This window comes from Leucopleurus acutus (genome assembly GCF_964270905.1).
Source record: "Leucopleurus acutus genome assembly, chromosome: 1".
NCBI lineage: Eukaryota > Metazoa > Chordata > Mammalia > Artiodactyla > Delphinidae > Leucopleurus > Leucopleurus acutus.
This window is the reverse complement of record NC_139142.1, coordinates 144,571,641-144,587,122: the sequence shown is the minus strand read 5'-3', so window position 1 is coordinate 144,587,122 and position 15,482 is coordinate 144,571,641. Positions and strand designations below refer to the sequence as shown.

The 15,482-nt window shown below is 38.2% G+C and overlaps 1 protein-coding gene across 1 annotated transcript in view; it reads right to left on the bottom strand.

The window, feature by feature from the left end:
• The window catches only part of SCAPER (S-phase cyclin A associated protein in the ER), a gene marked incomplete at its 3' end in the record, with an annotated part of 494,945 nt that overhangs the window by 227,912 nt on the left and 251,551 nt on the right, over positions 1 to 15,482 (bottom strand). Inside the window, exon 22 of the mRNA XM_082835986.1 lies at positions 6,314 to 6,379. Within this exon, the coding sequence (XP_082692112.1) occupies positions 6,314 to 6,379 (66 nt within the window). The remainder of the gene's footprint in view (positions 1 to 6,313; positions 6,380 to 15,482) is intronic.

Below are 15,482 nucleotides of genomic sequence, written 5' to 3'. Positions count from 1 at the left end.
GTAACTGAATATCCAGCCATAGCAATGGATGCATATGAATCTAGCACTATTCTTACCAAGAATGCTCACATTCCACTGAAAACCAGGGGTATTTAGGGAGGCACAAGGGCCATTTTAATTCACAGAATACAAGAGGCTTGTATTTCACCCTGAGGTAAATCAAATCTGGGATTCATATGAACCTATCTTTCAAGGAAGAATGCCAAATCAAGGGGATGCTTAGGTAACATGAGCTAAACCTCTGTTTTATTCCCTGCCTCCAAAGAAGTACCACAAATAATACAGCCCCTCTCAAGAAAAACATTAGATTTTGATTCATACTATAAATAATGATAGAATGTCACAGGACTCAAGCCCTGAAAGCTGTATTTTCCCTACAGGGCAAGAATAGGAGCTGTTTAGAGGGTGCAGTTTTTTTTTTTTTTTTTTTTTTTTTTCTGTACGCGGGCCTCTCACTGTTGTGGCCTCTCCCGTTGCGGAGCGCAGGCTCCGGACGTGCAGGCTCAGCGGCCATGGCTCACGGGCCTAGCCGCTCCGCGGCATGTGGGATCTTCCCGGACCGGGGCACGAACCCGCGTCCCCTGCATCGGCAGGCGGACTCCCAACCACTGTGCCACCAGGGAAGCCCTAGAGGGTGCAGTTTTTATTAATACAGAAATTGCTATTTGAGTTACTTCTGGCATGTTAATTTTTTCTAGCATGAAAAGAAAACGTGAAGGATTCATAACTCCTAGCCTAGAACATGAGAAGTATCTGTCAGGTAAATGGCTTTATGGAGAATTTTTTAAGGTCAGATATTTTCTTCTCAAAACTTGAACAAATTCTAACAACTCTAAGTTCAAACCTGTCACTGGCAAATGTGAAATGTAAGGGCTTCTCTGTAAGGATCCCTAACTTTTATCACGGTCAATTTTGGGAGGTTCATTAGGATCATTGGGAAGATTTATAAAAGTATAAGAAAGGGGACTGGGCCCACGTTAGGAACTAACATTGTTCTTCGGTGTGATGGACAGGAAGACATAAACATATTAACTTCTTTTTTCTTTCACCTCCTCTATTTGAAAGGTACATAGTCTAAATTTAAGGCTACTGGTTCCCCTTCCATTTGTAAATAATATGCTTAAGCCTGTATTTCTAAATGTAACAGCCTAAGAAATCCCCATATAAGATGAAAAAATCAGTGTGCATATATTGCCTCCTACATTGATCATCATTCATTGTTGCCAGCCAGCATCCTTTCCTGTGGAAAAAGAACCCATCTATCCCTTTCAGGGAACTACCTCACCTTCATACTTACATGGGTATACTAGATGTGCTCAATGCTATCAGGGTGTTGCTGCTCCCAGACCCTCATTCTTAGTGGAAAGATCTAGAAAATGTGTGTATATTATTATATAAATAAATATAAAAAATACATATAACTGGGCGCAGTGGTTCAGAGTCCACCTGCCGATGCAGGGGACACGGGTTTGTGCCCTGGTCCGGGAGGATCCCACATGCTGTGCAGCGGCTGGGCCCGTGAGCCATGGCCACTGAGCCTGCATGTCCAGAGCCTGTGCTCCGCAACGGGAGAGGCCACAACAGTGAGAGGCCGGCGTATTGCAAAAACAAAAACAAAAACATATAACTATATATATAATTATATATACACAGAGTTGACGCTTGAGCAACAGGGCTTTGAACTGTGCAGGTCCATCTATACGCAGATTTTTTTCACTATGTATGTCCCACAGGATTCAGGATTGGTTGAATCCATGAACACAGAACTTTGGAGGGGAAGGCCGACCGTAAAAGTTACAGGCAGATTTCTGACTGCTCGGAGGGCCGGCGCCCCAGCTCACACCCTCACTGTTCAAGGGTCACGTGTGTGTGTGTGTGTGTGTGTGTGTGTGTGTGTGTGTGTATCCCTACACTTTACATCTATATTTATTTCTACTTATATATATAATGGAAAATACGAGTTAAAACCGATACCTACAATTCCAATTCACCACCGTAGGATTTTCTATTCTCCCTGGGTCTATTTTTAACTCTCTTCTCTCATCCTTAATATATTTACCTATGTGAACAATCCACCTAACATATCATGCATCTTTCTTTATGCATACTGTTATCTTCCTGCTTGGCCTCCAACTCCCTACTCTGGGCTCTTCTGCCATTCTCAGCTTGCTTGGGTTTCACATCCTTTGCAAGACTCCCCTGACAGACTGTGCCAGGATTACATTCCATGGATTACCCTCCTCATTTGGCTCTGATTCCCCACACCAGGCCATGGTGTCCTACCCCACATGGAAGCTCCCTGCGCTCTGCTTGGGCTGTGAACCTCCATACCTGGCGCCCCTCCTTAGCCTACTCTGACACCCACCGTTGTGCCACTGCTGCCTCCAGCCATCCAGCCAGTGCAGATGGTTGCTTGGTGCTCTCTCTTCTAGTGGCTTTAGGACTGAATTTTTCTGGAAAGGGAGGGGAAACTGGTGGAAGAGTCATTTTCATTTATTAGCTAGAATAATTTTATAAGGAGACATTTCTTTTCATCTGCTATTTGGTTACCAATTTCAATCGGTTACAATAATTATCCTTTTTGATGCTCAAATTGTCCTATTTTTGTCTATTAGTAAACTTTTCAAGTCAGCTCCTGAGTCTTTTGATAAAACACTAGCAGTCTTTGAGAGATTCCTTGCCATCTAGTATGACAGAGCATTCAGATCTAGCATTAGACATTTTCCCAAGAAGCTCTTGCTCCCTTTAGTGAGATATGCTCACTGCTACTGCATTGGTCATTGTTTCTAGGCCTCTTCAATCGACAGAGCTAGGAAATAAGTAAATGTGTGTACACACATATACATAATACATGTGTATCTATATATGTATACACAAATACATATACACACAAATATGCAGAACACTTTTTAAAAGATAAAATATCTCATAAATTCATATATTTCAAATTCAGTCCTACAGGGGTATTACCTGATCTCTAATGTATTACATCTATCTCCTTTCATCCAGACTGAGAATTCAGTTTCTCAGTAATACAGGGGATGAAAGAATGCTAGTCTCCATAATCTTCTTTACTTTATCCTTATTATTATGCACATAGACTCAGAATAACATTATCAATAATACCATCACCAATATAACTGGAGAATGGTTAATTTTTTAGAATATGTTTTCCTCATTCTCCCCAATATTTTTCTTATAGTTATACTATAAAAACAACTGAGATACAGTTATTACATAATATTCTTTTTCTTCTGGCCATCACTTATTCTTAGTTCTTTAAGAAACTATAACTTTACTATTCATCCCTAGTCTTTATGTTGATATCTAATAATTTTGATTGTCTAAGGTTCATTCTCTCTTAGTATTTAAGATCCTCAAGAAAAGAAAATGTGGGTCAAGGATTTTGTAACTGGCAAAACTGATTTTTTTTTTTTTTTTTTTTTTACGGTACGTGGGCCTCTCACTGTTGTGGCCTCTCCCATTGTGGAGCACAGGCTCTGGACGCGCAGGCTCAGCGGCCATGGCTCACGGTCCCAGCCGCTCCGCGGCATGTGGGATCTTCCTGGACCAGGGCACGAACCTGTGTCCCCTGCATCGGCAGGCTGACTCTCAACCACTGTGCCACTAGGGAAGCCCGGCAAAACTGATTTTTGAGGGCATAAAATTATTGATAAGAAAGAGTAAGAACTAAGGCAACATTGTTCACATCAGCCCTTCTTGAGAAACCTACTTAAGAATGAGGTTCAGGTGCTTCTCTCAAATTGGTTCCCTGAACCGTCCAGTGAAAACCTGTTAGTTATTTTGGGGTTATCCTTTCCTTACATCTGTTATCCCAGTTGCTTCTCTTTGCTTTCTTTCACACTGATGTCATTACCATGCAGGTCTTGTGGCTATTTGTTCCCATCCACTTGCACTTCAGATTTCATGTAGATATCTGGCAATGCAGTGTTTTTTGTAAATGCTTCCATGGGTTTTGGGTTTTCTTTATTAGTTATCTGGTTTCTATATTAAAATCTGAAGATATTGAAAAATTATGCTTCTATTGCTACTGCCATTTTTCTAGACTTATAATTTAAAAGAATATCCTGGTTGCCCTGTGGTGAAGAGACTGTAGTAAACAAGGGCAGAGCAGTATAGAACTAATTAGGAAGCTGCTACAATAATCCAGATGAGAGACACTGGTAGGTTAGACTACACTAGTTACTATGGAGGTAATGAATAGTTGTCAGATTCTGAATATATTTTACAGATAGAGCCAATAGAATTTTTTGATGGACTGAAAGAGTGTGAGAAAAAGGATGACTCTAAAGATTTTAGATGTCTTAATTTAAGGATGGGCTTGCCATCCTTAAATTAAGGATGAGCAAAAATATGAGGGGTAAGGTATGGGAGCAAATTTCAGGAGTTTGATTTTGCACATGTTCACTTGAGGCATCCAAGTGAACAGAGACATTCAAGTGGAAATGCTAAATAGGAAGCTGGATATAGTGTTCTGGAGTTCTGGGGACAGGTCTGTATTGGAGACATAAATTTAAAGTCCATCCAGATACTAGATGTTTAAAGTCATGAAACTAAATGAGATTACCAAGGGAGTAATTCTCTATTTGAACTCTCAGGACAAAGGCATGTTAATGTCAGTGGTCAAAGAGACAAGAAACAACCAGGCAAAAGATACTGAAAAAGAGCATCTAGTCAAGTAAGAGGAGAATCCAGAGAAAGTTGTATAGTAGATTGTTACATTAAAGGTCCCCCTTGAAGTATATCTTGCCAGCCATGACGTACATAGTCACCTCAGACAGTGACTACGGCCTTGGCAAAATGACTTGCCTTGGCCAATGGGACATAAACAAATGTGACACAAGCAGAGGCTTGATAAGGCCTGATATCCTCTATGAACACTGATGCAAAAACCCTCAATAAAACAAGCAAAACAAATTAAACAGCATATTAAAAGGATTATACACCATGACCAAGTGATCTGTCATCCTCAAGGAGGCTGACCAAAGCTTCCTTATATGGCAGTCACAGGGGAGCAAGAAAGCAAAGTTGTGAGCAGAAGCCTCAAGACTTCTGGAGCCAAGGCTCAGGAGTCACATATTGCTTCTGCAGTAGACTGTGGATGAGAACAAGTCAAAAGGCCAGAACAAATTCAAGAGTAAGGAAAATAGAGTCCACTCCTTGGTGGCAAAGTTATATTGCAAAGGGACATGCCTCCAGGAATGGCTCAACAACTTCTGGCCATCTTTGCAAACACTATACCACATCATATATTAAATTTCCTCAAATTTTGGATCTATTTCTAGACTGTTTTAAAAAATCTATTCCATTAATTTGTATTATTATTCACATGCCAATACAAAACTATTTGGTGGATAAATTAGGAGTTTGGGACTAGCAGATACAAACTACTATATATAAAATATATAAACAACAAGGTCCTACTGTATAGCACAGGGAACTATATTCAATATCTTGTAATAAACTATAATGGAAAAGAATTGGAAAAAATATATATACTGGATCATTTTGTCGTACACCAGAAACTAACACAACATTGTAAATCAACTATAAATTAAAAAAATAAAGTACAACTTCAAGTGCTAGAACTTAATCATATACATAATGAATAAAAGATATCTTAACCGTAAACATAAAAGTGGACATCCTAAGCTCCAGATTCACATTGCCTTTCAATAAGACTACACCAGTCTGTACCCCCATCGGTAGTATTATATAAGTACCTTTCTCTCACTGCACCTCTACTGGTAGTCTATTTGAGAGAAGCAAAATGATGATGTTTTTGTTTACTTAGCTATTACACTTAGTAATTACACTTACACCCAATGGCGGAGTCTAAATCCTCATCTGTCAAGTGGCCCTTGCAACAATCTTGAATGAGATCTCCTCAGAGTAAGAACCAGTACAGCCTTGCCAGAACTTGTTTTGTTAGAATAGGGTTTCTTTACCTCAGCACTACTGATGTTTTGGATGTGGTAATACTTTGCTGTGGAGGCCTATCTTGTGCACTGAAGAATGTTTAACAGTATCCCCTGGCTTCTGCACGCTTGATGGCAGCTGCACCATTTTTCCAAGCTGTGATAACCAAAATATTAACACATACCCCTAGGCACAGACAAATGTCCTCTCGCAAAACCATCCCCAGTTGGATACCACTGTGTTAGCAGAATAAAATTCTAGGCATCAGATACAAAGTCCATGACCACAGGCATACAATGATGGTTCAGATAAGCTTTTGTTACAGGCAAAGACTGAAAAGACAAAGAACTAAAATGTAGGATAAAATACTCACTTTGCTTTATAGGGTGAGTCTGAGCCAGAATTTTTTGTTTCCAATAAACTCTCGTATTCCTTGGCCCTAAAGAGAAAAGAGTTTTATCACTGTTAGTTATTTTGCTGCTAATTTTTATAACAAAATAAAATGTTGGCTGTGTTTTTCCTCTCCCAGTATTAGGAACATTACTACACTAATTTTCACACTTAGATTTCTGAGATTGCATCTTTAAAATATTATAAATCTATCAAAAAAGACTAAAAAATACATATTTCCTCACAGGATATAAAACAGATTCATAAAAACACTTCTGAGTTTAGGGACATGGTACAGAATGGTGCTATTTTTCAGAAATGTTAAAATCATGATAATTAAATTTAAAACCATACTAAGTTTCTACAAGGTGGTTGAGGTGCCTCAGGAGGCATATAATGCAAGATTAAATACAGGTAAAGAATAGTCACTTAACTCTAGAGATAATTTTAAAAGGCAGTGGAAATGACTTGACCAGATACTCAAAGATTTGTTTTGTTCTGCTTTTGTTATTTATACTGACTAAATACCAAAAGTCTGCAAAAATCTGAGATAACACTCTTCTGCCATTGTCCAACTAAGCTCCACCTTGCCTGTAACTGTAGGTGACAGCCATCAACAGGTCACCAAACTAAGCAGATGTCACTACAGCAATCCATTAACAATGACTTAATTTGTCAATTTCCCTTTTCAGAGGAAAAAGATAAAAATACTAATTTAAATATTAACCATTCACCCAAAGGGTTCTAGTCTCAAATAATTAGTCCAGTGACCTATGAAAGAATTAGTCACAATGTACACCAATCCATACAGCAATGACAGGTGAAAAAATAAAAACTGTTTCATAAAAAACCTGAAAGATGCAAATTACAACAAACCCAATGAGAAAAAAGCAATCTAGCATAGGTTATGCTTGGGAATGAAGAAATAACTAAATTAGAATTAAACATTAAATTATGTATTGTTTCAACCTACGTGTGCTCATTGCTATCAGCCAAAATATTAAGGCATATCAAAATGGGGAAATAACCACATTGTAGTTGCAAGTAATTGTGACCTCATATGAAAGGTGGGGAAAGTAACAATTTTGCAGGATTGAATATGTTCCAAGAGCTGTGCCAAGGAGCTACACATTTGTTGTCTCATACAGTCTTACAAACTCAATATATACATTGTCCTCCTTTTACAAAAAAGAATTTGAGGCTTAGGAAGATGCCAGTTATATCAAGACATATATTTTATCTGAGCCTTCAAGTGGAAAAAACTGAATACATTCTCCCATTCATGCACACCTAACTAGAAAAATACTACCCAAAGAAATCCTAACTTTACCTGGAATGGTAGTTAACCACTTTTTCCTAACTTGAATCTCACCTTGATTCACTTTTAGCAATGAATTAAATATTTATTTCCAGAGCCCCTACTCTGTATAAACTAGAGTATGGGGGGATAATGAGAGTTATATATATATCAGGGATGGGGTATATATATATATGTATATATATAGTGGGAATATTCAATGTATTTATTCTCCATAAGGAGGAGGAAGATACAGCATTAAAAGATACATAGTTCTACAAAGCTGAGTAAGTGACTCATGGGTACTGTCACAAGTGCTCATTTCCACCTAAGATGCTAGGGGGAGTTTCCTCAAGGAAATGGAAAGTGTACCTGCTTGAAAGATAGGTAGCATCTGAATACATGAAAAGAAAATGCCATTAATAGGGTAGAGAAGTGAGCAAATAATGCTAGACATGGGAAAAACACAGGTTTTGCTTAGGGAACAGTGTACAGATCCCTTTTGCTGGAGCAAAAGATTAAAATGTGGGAATAATGAGAGATAAGGCTGAAAAGAATTATTTCAGAAACTCTATTATTATTAAATTCTGATTACTTACTCTTTAAGATAATGACCCACTTTATTAATATTCTAAATTTATTAGTGTTGTGTTGTATACTGCATTCCCTCACTTTTTGTCTCCTTGTCATCGTGGTTGTACTCTTTCTTAGCCATAATGTGGGATATTTATTTACTCCGTTTTATTTTTTGTTAGCTTTTCAGAGTTTACCAATATTCTCCAAGAATTAGATCTTATCAACTTCTATTTAGTTTCCATTTTTATCTTTATAAAGATATAGTACATTGTAAGTGCCATATGTATATTTGTTAAATAAAAATATCTATCCTATTTCCCATGAAGAAGATATGAATATTGTTCTAACCCTTGAGTTGTTTAGACCACTACTACTTCAACTGATAAAATAATTTAAGGCTAAAATTTCATTCTGAGTAAAGTTTTGACCATACTCCATAAGTTTCATGTTCTCATTGTCACAAATTTCAAACAGTTTATATTTCCATTTTGTCTTACTCCTAAAAACTCTTACTTCAAATAATGTTTTCTGGCCCACTCCCACCCCTTGGTTCCAAAGTGTTAATTTTTTTGTCTTTATAATTCTTTTTTTCATTTTTGAGTCAGCTTTATTGAGGTATAATTTACAAACAATAAAAACTTTAAATTTTAAGTGTATAACTTGATGAGTTTTCACAGTTGTGCCTACCAACATAAGTGAAACCACAATCATGATATAAAGCATTTCCACCACCCCACAAAATTTTCTCATGTTTTTCGGTAATAGTTCTCTTCCCCCTGCCCCCACCTTCTTGTTCCTAGGAATAATCCATCTACTTTTTCCCAGTATAGATATCTGAATATCAAATTACTACAATCATACATACTTTCTTGTGTGTGGATTAATTCATTTAGAATAAATCTTGAGATTCTTTCATAATCAAATATATTATTAGTTAATTCCTTTTCACTGCTTTGTAGTATTCTATTGTTTGGACACCACAATTTATCCATTTCCAGTTGGATATTTTACTTCTTTCCAATCTGGGGCTACTACCTACTCTAAACATTTGCAGACAAGTCACTGCATGGGCAGATGTCTTAATTTCTTTTGGATAAATACCTAGGAATGGGGTTGCTGAGCAATCTGATAAGCATGTGCTTAACCTTAAAATACAAAAATGTTTACCAAACAGGTCATTCCAATTTGTACTTCTACCAGCAAAGAATGAGAGTTCCAGTTGCTTTAATCCTTGAAGAGTGTCTTGCTTAATTTCTTTATATCTGTGAAGTTCTCATATTTCCTTTTGACTTCTAACTTCATTTCCTTGTGGTTAGAGAAGATATCTTGCGTGATTTCAATATTTAAAAATTTATGGAATCTTGTTTTGTGGTCTAATGTATGATCAGTGCTGAAGAGTATTTCATGTACACTCGAGCAGAATATGTATTCTGCTGTTTTGGGGTAGAATGTTCTCTATTCATCTGTTAGGTTTAGTTAGTTGATGTTGTTCAAGACTTTTACTTCCTTGTTGATCCCCAGACTGGTTGTCCTATCCATTATTAAAAGTGGGGTATGAAGTATCCAACTATTACTGGTGAACTGTCTATTTCTCCCCTCAATTCTGTCAGTTTTTCCTTTATATATTTTGTGACTTTCTCAGGTGCATATATGTTTGTAATTGTTATGTATTTTTGATGGATTCATCCATTCATCACTACGTAATATCCTTCTCTCTTTATTGTACAATTTTGGTCTTAAAGTCTATGTCGCATGATAGCAATATAGTTACTTCAGCTATATTATCTTGCAGAGGGTACTCTTTGCATGAAATATTTCTATCCTTTCACATTAAACCACTTGGGTTCTTATATTTTAAGTGAGTCCCTTGTAGACAGCATATAGTCGAATGATTTTTAAAAATTCATTCTGCCAATTTGTTTCTTTTACTGGTGTCTTTAATGCATCTATATTTAATGTGATTACTGATAAGGACAGATTTACTTCTGCCATTTTGCATTTTCTGTATATCTCTTTGGTCCCCCAATTCCTTCATTACTGCTTTATTTTGTGCTGAATATTTTCTAGTGTACCACTTTCATTCCCTTCTCATTTCTTCAAGCATATGTATATACTTATTTATTTATCTATTGTTTTCTTAGCAGTTGTCCTGAATTATAATTAACATCTTAATTCATAACAATCTAGTTAGAACTAATACCAACCTAGTTTCAGTAGTATACAAAAATGTTCCTATATAGCTACCTCCTTTATGCTATAAGTCATTTCTTTATACATTGGGTGTCCATCAACATAGGTTTATAATTATTGTTTTGTGTAGTTCTCTTTTAAATCAAATAGGAAAAATGAGGAGATACAAAAATACTACATTTACACTGATTTATACATATATAGTTACTTCTACAGCATTCTTTATTTCTTTGTGTGGATTCAAGTTACTGTCTACTGTGTTTTTATCACAGACTGAAGATTTCCGTTAGAGCTTCTTGAAGTGCAGGTCTACTAGTGACAATCTCTCAGCTTTTGTTTATCATGGAATGTATTAATTTCTCCTTCATTTTTGAAGTTTTGCCAGATATAGAATTCTTGGTTGACAATTTGTTCTGCTTTTGTGTTTTTCTACCAGGAAACTGAATATGTTTATCCTACTGCCTTCTGACCTCTATAGTTTCTGATGAGAAATAAACTGTTATTATACTGAGGATGTTTTACATATGAAGAATTGCTTCTCTTTTGATGTTTTCAAGATTCTCTTTGTCTTTATCTTCCAATGTTTGATTATAATGTGTCATAACGTGGATCTCTGCATTTCTCCTACTTACGAGTTTGTTGAACTTCCTGGATCTGCAGATCATATCTTTCATTAAATTTGGAAAACTTTCAGCCATCATTTCTTCAAATGTTATCTGCCCTTTTCTCTCTCTACTCTTCTCTGGGACTCCCCTTATGTATATGTTGGTAGGCTGGATGGTGTCCCACAAGTTTTTGAGACTGTATTCAAATTTTTCCCCATTCTTTATTCTTTCTCTTCCGTGGAGTGGATAATCTCAATTGAGAATCTTCAAGTTCACTGACTCTTTCTTCTATCTGCTCAAATAAGCTGCTAAACCCTTCAAGTAATTTTTTTTCACTTCAATTACTGTACTCTTCAGCTACAAAATTTCTATTAGTTCTTTTAAAATTTTTATCTCATTATTAACATTATCCAGTTGGTTACATATCATTCACATGTTTTCCTTTCGTTCTCTGAGTATATTTAAAAAATTTTTAGGGCTTCCCTGGTGGTGCAGTGGTTGAGAGTCCGCCTGCTGATGCAGGGGACATGGGTTCGTGCCCCGGTCTGGGAAGATCCCGCATGCCATGGAGCGGCTGGGCCCATGAGCCATGGCTGCTGAGCCTGCACGTCCAGAGCCTGTGCTCCGCAATGGGAGAGGCCACAACAGTGAGAGGCCCGCATACCGCAAAAAAAAAAAATTTTTTTTTTTAAATCTTTGTCTAGTAAGGCCAATGTCTGGGCTTCCCCAGGGACACTTTCTATTAATTTTTTTTCCCAGTGTATGGGGCCAATCTTCTTTTTTTTTTGCATGCCTTGCAACTGTTTCTTGAAAACAAGACATTTTAAATATCATAATGTGGCAACTCTGGAAATCAGATTCTCCTTCCTCTCAGGTTTTGTTTTTGCTACTTGATGTACTTGTACATTTGCTTAGTGAGTTTTCTGAACTAATTTTCTAAAGTTTATATTCTTTGTCATTATGGCCCCTAAAGTCTCTGTTCTATTACTTTACCAATCAATTAGTGATCCAAGAGATTTCTTTAAACACCACAAACAATAACATCAAAACTCCTAATCTAGTCTTGGCAGATGGGCTCTGTGTGTGTGTTGGGGCAAGCCAACAAGACTCAGTCAGGCAGATTAAAACTCTACCTTAGCCCTCACTTCCTGCTTGCATAAAAGACTAATGGTCAGGACCTTCTTGGGTCTTTTCTGATCATGTACCCATCCCTGGGCATGCATATGGCCTTCTAGATTTCTCAGAGTATGTGGGAGGTTTTCAAAGCCCTTGTTCCCCAAGGCATCTCAATCCTCAGCCTTTCCCTGCAAATTTTTTGATTAATTATTTACACTAATTGTATACCCTTGCACTGGGCACCACCAACTAATACATTTGCCTTTAAATTGTTTTTGACAATCACCCCCAGGTAGCCTCCTCAGCTCTGGGAGGATCCTGAGTTAGGTAAAAGGAAGACAAACCCTTAGAACTAACCTTTCAGAGAACCATCAGTCAGGTTAAAACAACTACAGTTCTTTGAGTACAAGGTTTGTTCTACTCCCTCCATTACTAAGTACCTGTAACAGGGATGCTGGGAAGTTGAGACATGATCAGGGTAAGTTAAAACACCACTAGCCTCTTTTTTCAAACTGAAGTATAGTTAATTTACAATGTTGTATTAGTTTCAAGTGTACAGCAAAGTGATTCAGTGATATATATATATATAGATTTTTTTTTCAGATTATTTTCCATTACAGGTTATTACAAGATATTGAGTATAGTTCCCCGTGCTATACAGTAGATCCTTGTTGTTTATCTATTTTATAATATATAGTAGTGTGTATATGTTAATCCCAGACTCCTAATCTATCCCCCAACCCCCACTATCCCCTTTGGTAACCATACATTTCTTTTCTATGTCTGTGAATCCATTTTTGTTTCATAAATAAGTTTGTATCATTTGTATCATTTTTTAGATTCTACATATAAGTGATATCATTTGTCTTTCTCTGTCTGACTTGTGTCACTTAGTATGATAAACTCTAGGTCCATTCATGTTGCTGCAAATGGCATTATTTCATTCTTTCTTAAGGCTGAGTAGTATTCCATTACATATACACCACATCTTCTTTATCCACTCATTTGTCAATGGACATTTAGGTTGTATCATGGGGTATTCCTCTGTGGGTTAATCCTATATGGAACTCTCTGTACTTCCTGGACTTGGGTAACTATTTCCTTTCCTAGGTTAGGGAAGTTTTCAGCTATTACCTCTTCAAATATTTTCTTAGGCCCTTTCTCACTCTCTTATCCTTCTGGAATCCCTATAATGCAAATATTAGCGTGCTTGATGTTGTCCCAGAGATCTCTTAAACCGTCCTCATTTCTTTTCATTCTTTTTTCTGTTTAGTGGCAGTGATTTCCACTACTCTGTCTTCAGCTCACTGATCTGTTCTTCTGCCTCGTTTAGTCTACTATTGATTTCTTCTCGTGTATTTTTCATTTCAGTTATTGTATTCTTCAATTTTGTTTGGTTGTTCTTTATATTTTTTAATTCTTTGTTAAAATTTTCTAATTTCTTGCTCTGTGCATCCATTCTCTTCCCAAGTTCTTTGATCATCTTTTGATCACTACTCTGAACTCCTTCTAGGGTCGACTGCCTATCTCCACATCACTTAGTTCTTCTTCTGGGGTTTTATCTCATTCCTTCATCTGAAACATATTCCTCTGTTGTCTCATTTTGTCTAAACTGCTACTTGTATTTTCCTGTATGTGGTAGGTTGGTTAAGTTTCTCAACCTTGGAGAAGTGGCTCTCTGTAGGAGATGTCCTATGCATCCCAGCAGTGCACACGCCTCTCATCAACCAAGAGCCAGGGGTCAGCTGGTCCCAGGGTAGTGTCTGGTCTGGATTTGTGGACTTGGTCTGCAGGCTGTGGGACTGTAGTTTTCTTGCTTCTGGTGTCTGCCCCCTGGTGGATGAGGCTGGTCTAAAGGTTTGGGTAGGGTTCCTGGCAGGAGGGGCCAGTGCCTGCCCCCCTGGTGGGTTGAGCTGGGTCTTGGTCCTCTGATGGACAGGGCCATGCTAGGGGCATGTCTAGAGGTGGCTGTGGGCTCAGAGAGTCTTTAGGCAGCCTGCTTATAGATGGACACATCCCCACCCAGTTTGTTGTTTGGCCTGAGGTGTGTTGTTTAGCACTTGAGCCTACAGGCTATTGGGTGGGGCCAGGTTTTGATGCCAAAATGTCAGACTCCAGGAGAGTTCTTGCAGATGAATGCTCCCCACTGTGTCCGCCACCAGTGTCTCTGTCCCCAGGGGGCCACTGCCACCCCCACCTCCATAGGAGACCCTCCAAGACTAGCAGGTAGGTCTGGCCCAGGCTTCTATCAAATTACTGCTTTTGCCCTTGGTCCTGGTATGAGTGAGATTCTGTGTGCACTCTTTAAGAGTAAAGTCTCTATTTCCCCCAATCCTGTGAAGCTCCTGCAATCAAGCCCCACTGGCTTTCAAAGACAAATGCTCTGGGGGCTCTTTTCCCTGGTGCTGGATCCCTGGGCGGGGGGGCCTAATGTGGGGCTCAGAACTCTCACTCCTGTGGGAGAACCTCTGCAAATATAATTATTCTCCAGTTTGTAGGTCGCCCACCTGAGAGATATGGAATTTGATTATATTTCAAGTCTGCCCCTCCTATGGGTCTAGTTGTGGTTCCATCCTTGTATCTTTAGTTGTAGAGGATCTTTTCTGGTAGGTTTCAGTCTTTTTCAATGATGTTTGTTCTGCAGATAGTTGTGATTTTGGTGTGCTCATGAGAGGGGGTGAGCTTGGGGTCCTTCTACTCTGCCATGTTGGCCACTCTCTTCCCTCTCTTAACGAGGTTCATCTGATTTTTCTTTTTTTTTTTTGGTACGCGGGCCTCTCGCTGTTGTGGCCTCTCCCGTTGCGGAGCACAGGCTCCGGATGCGCAGGCTCAGCAGCCATGGCTCACGGGCCCAGCCACTCCGCGGCATGTGGGATCTTCCCAGACCGGGGCACGAACCCGCGTCCCCTGCATCGGCAGGCGGACTCTCAACCACTGCGCCACCAGGGAAGCCCATCTGATTTTTCTTAATTGCCTTTTCCCCCAGTAGCAGTAAACCTTTGATCATTTCCTGAGTTCAAAAAAAGTTGATTCTGACTGTTTTTGCCAGTTGATTCATTATTTTTATGGCAATATGGACTCTTGGAGTTCCCTACCCTACCTTTTTATTCACATCATTCAGGATTTTTAAAATTTTAAATAAAAGACCTTAATTCATATTTACATTATAATTGATGTGTTTAGCATTATTTCTGCCATTTTATTTTTTAAACCAACTTTGAGATATAATTCAAATACCATATAATTCACCCATTTAAATGTGTAATTCAATGTTTTTAAATATATTCATAGGGTTGTATAGCCAATCATCACATTCTAACTTTAGAAGATTTTTATTTTCCCTGAATAAAATCCAGTAACCTTTAGTA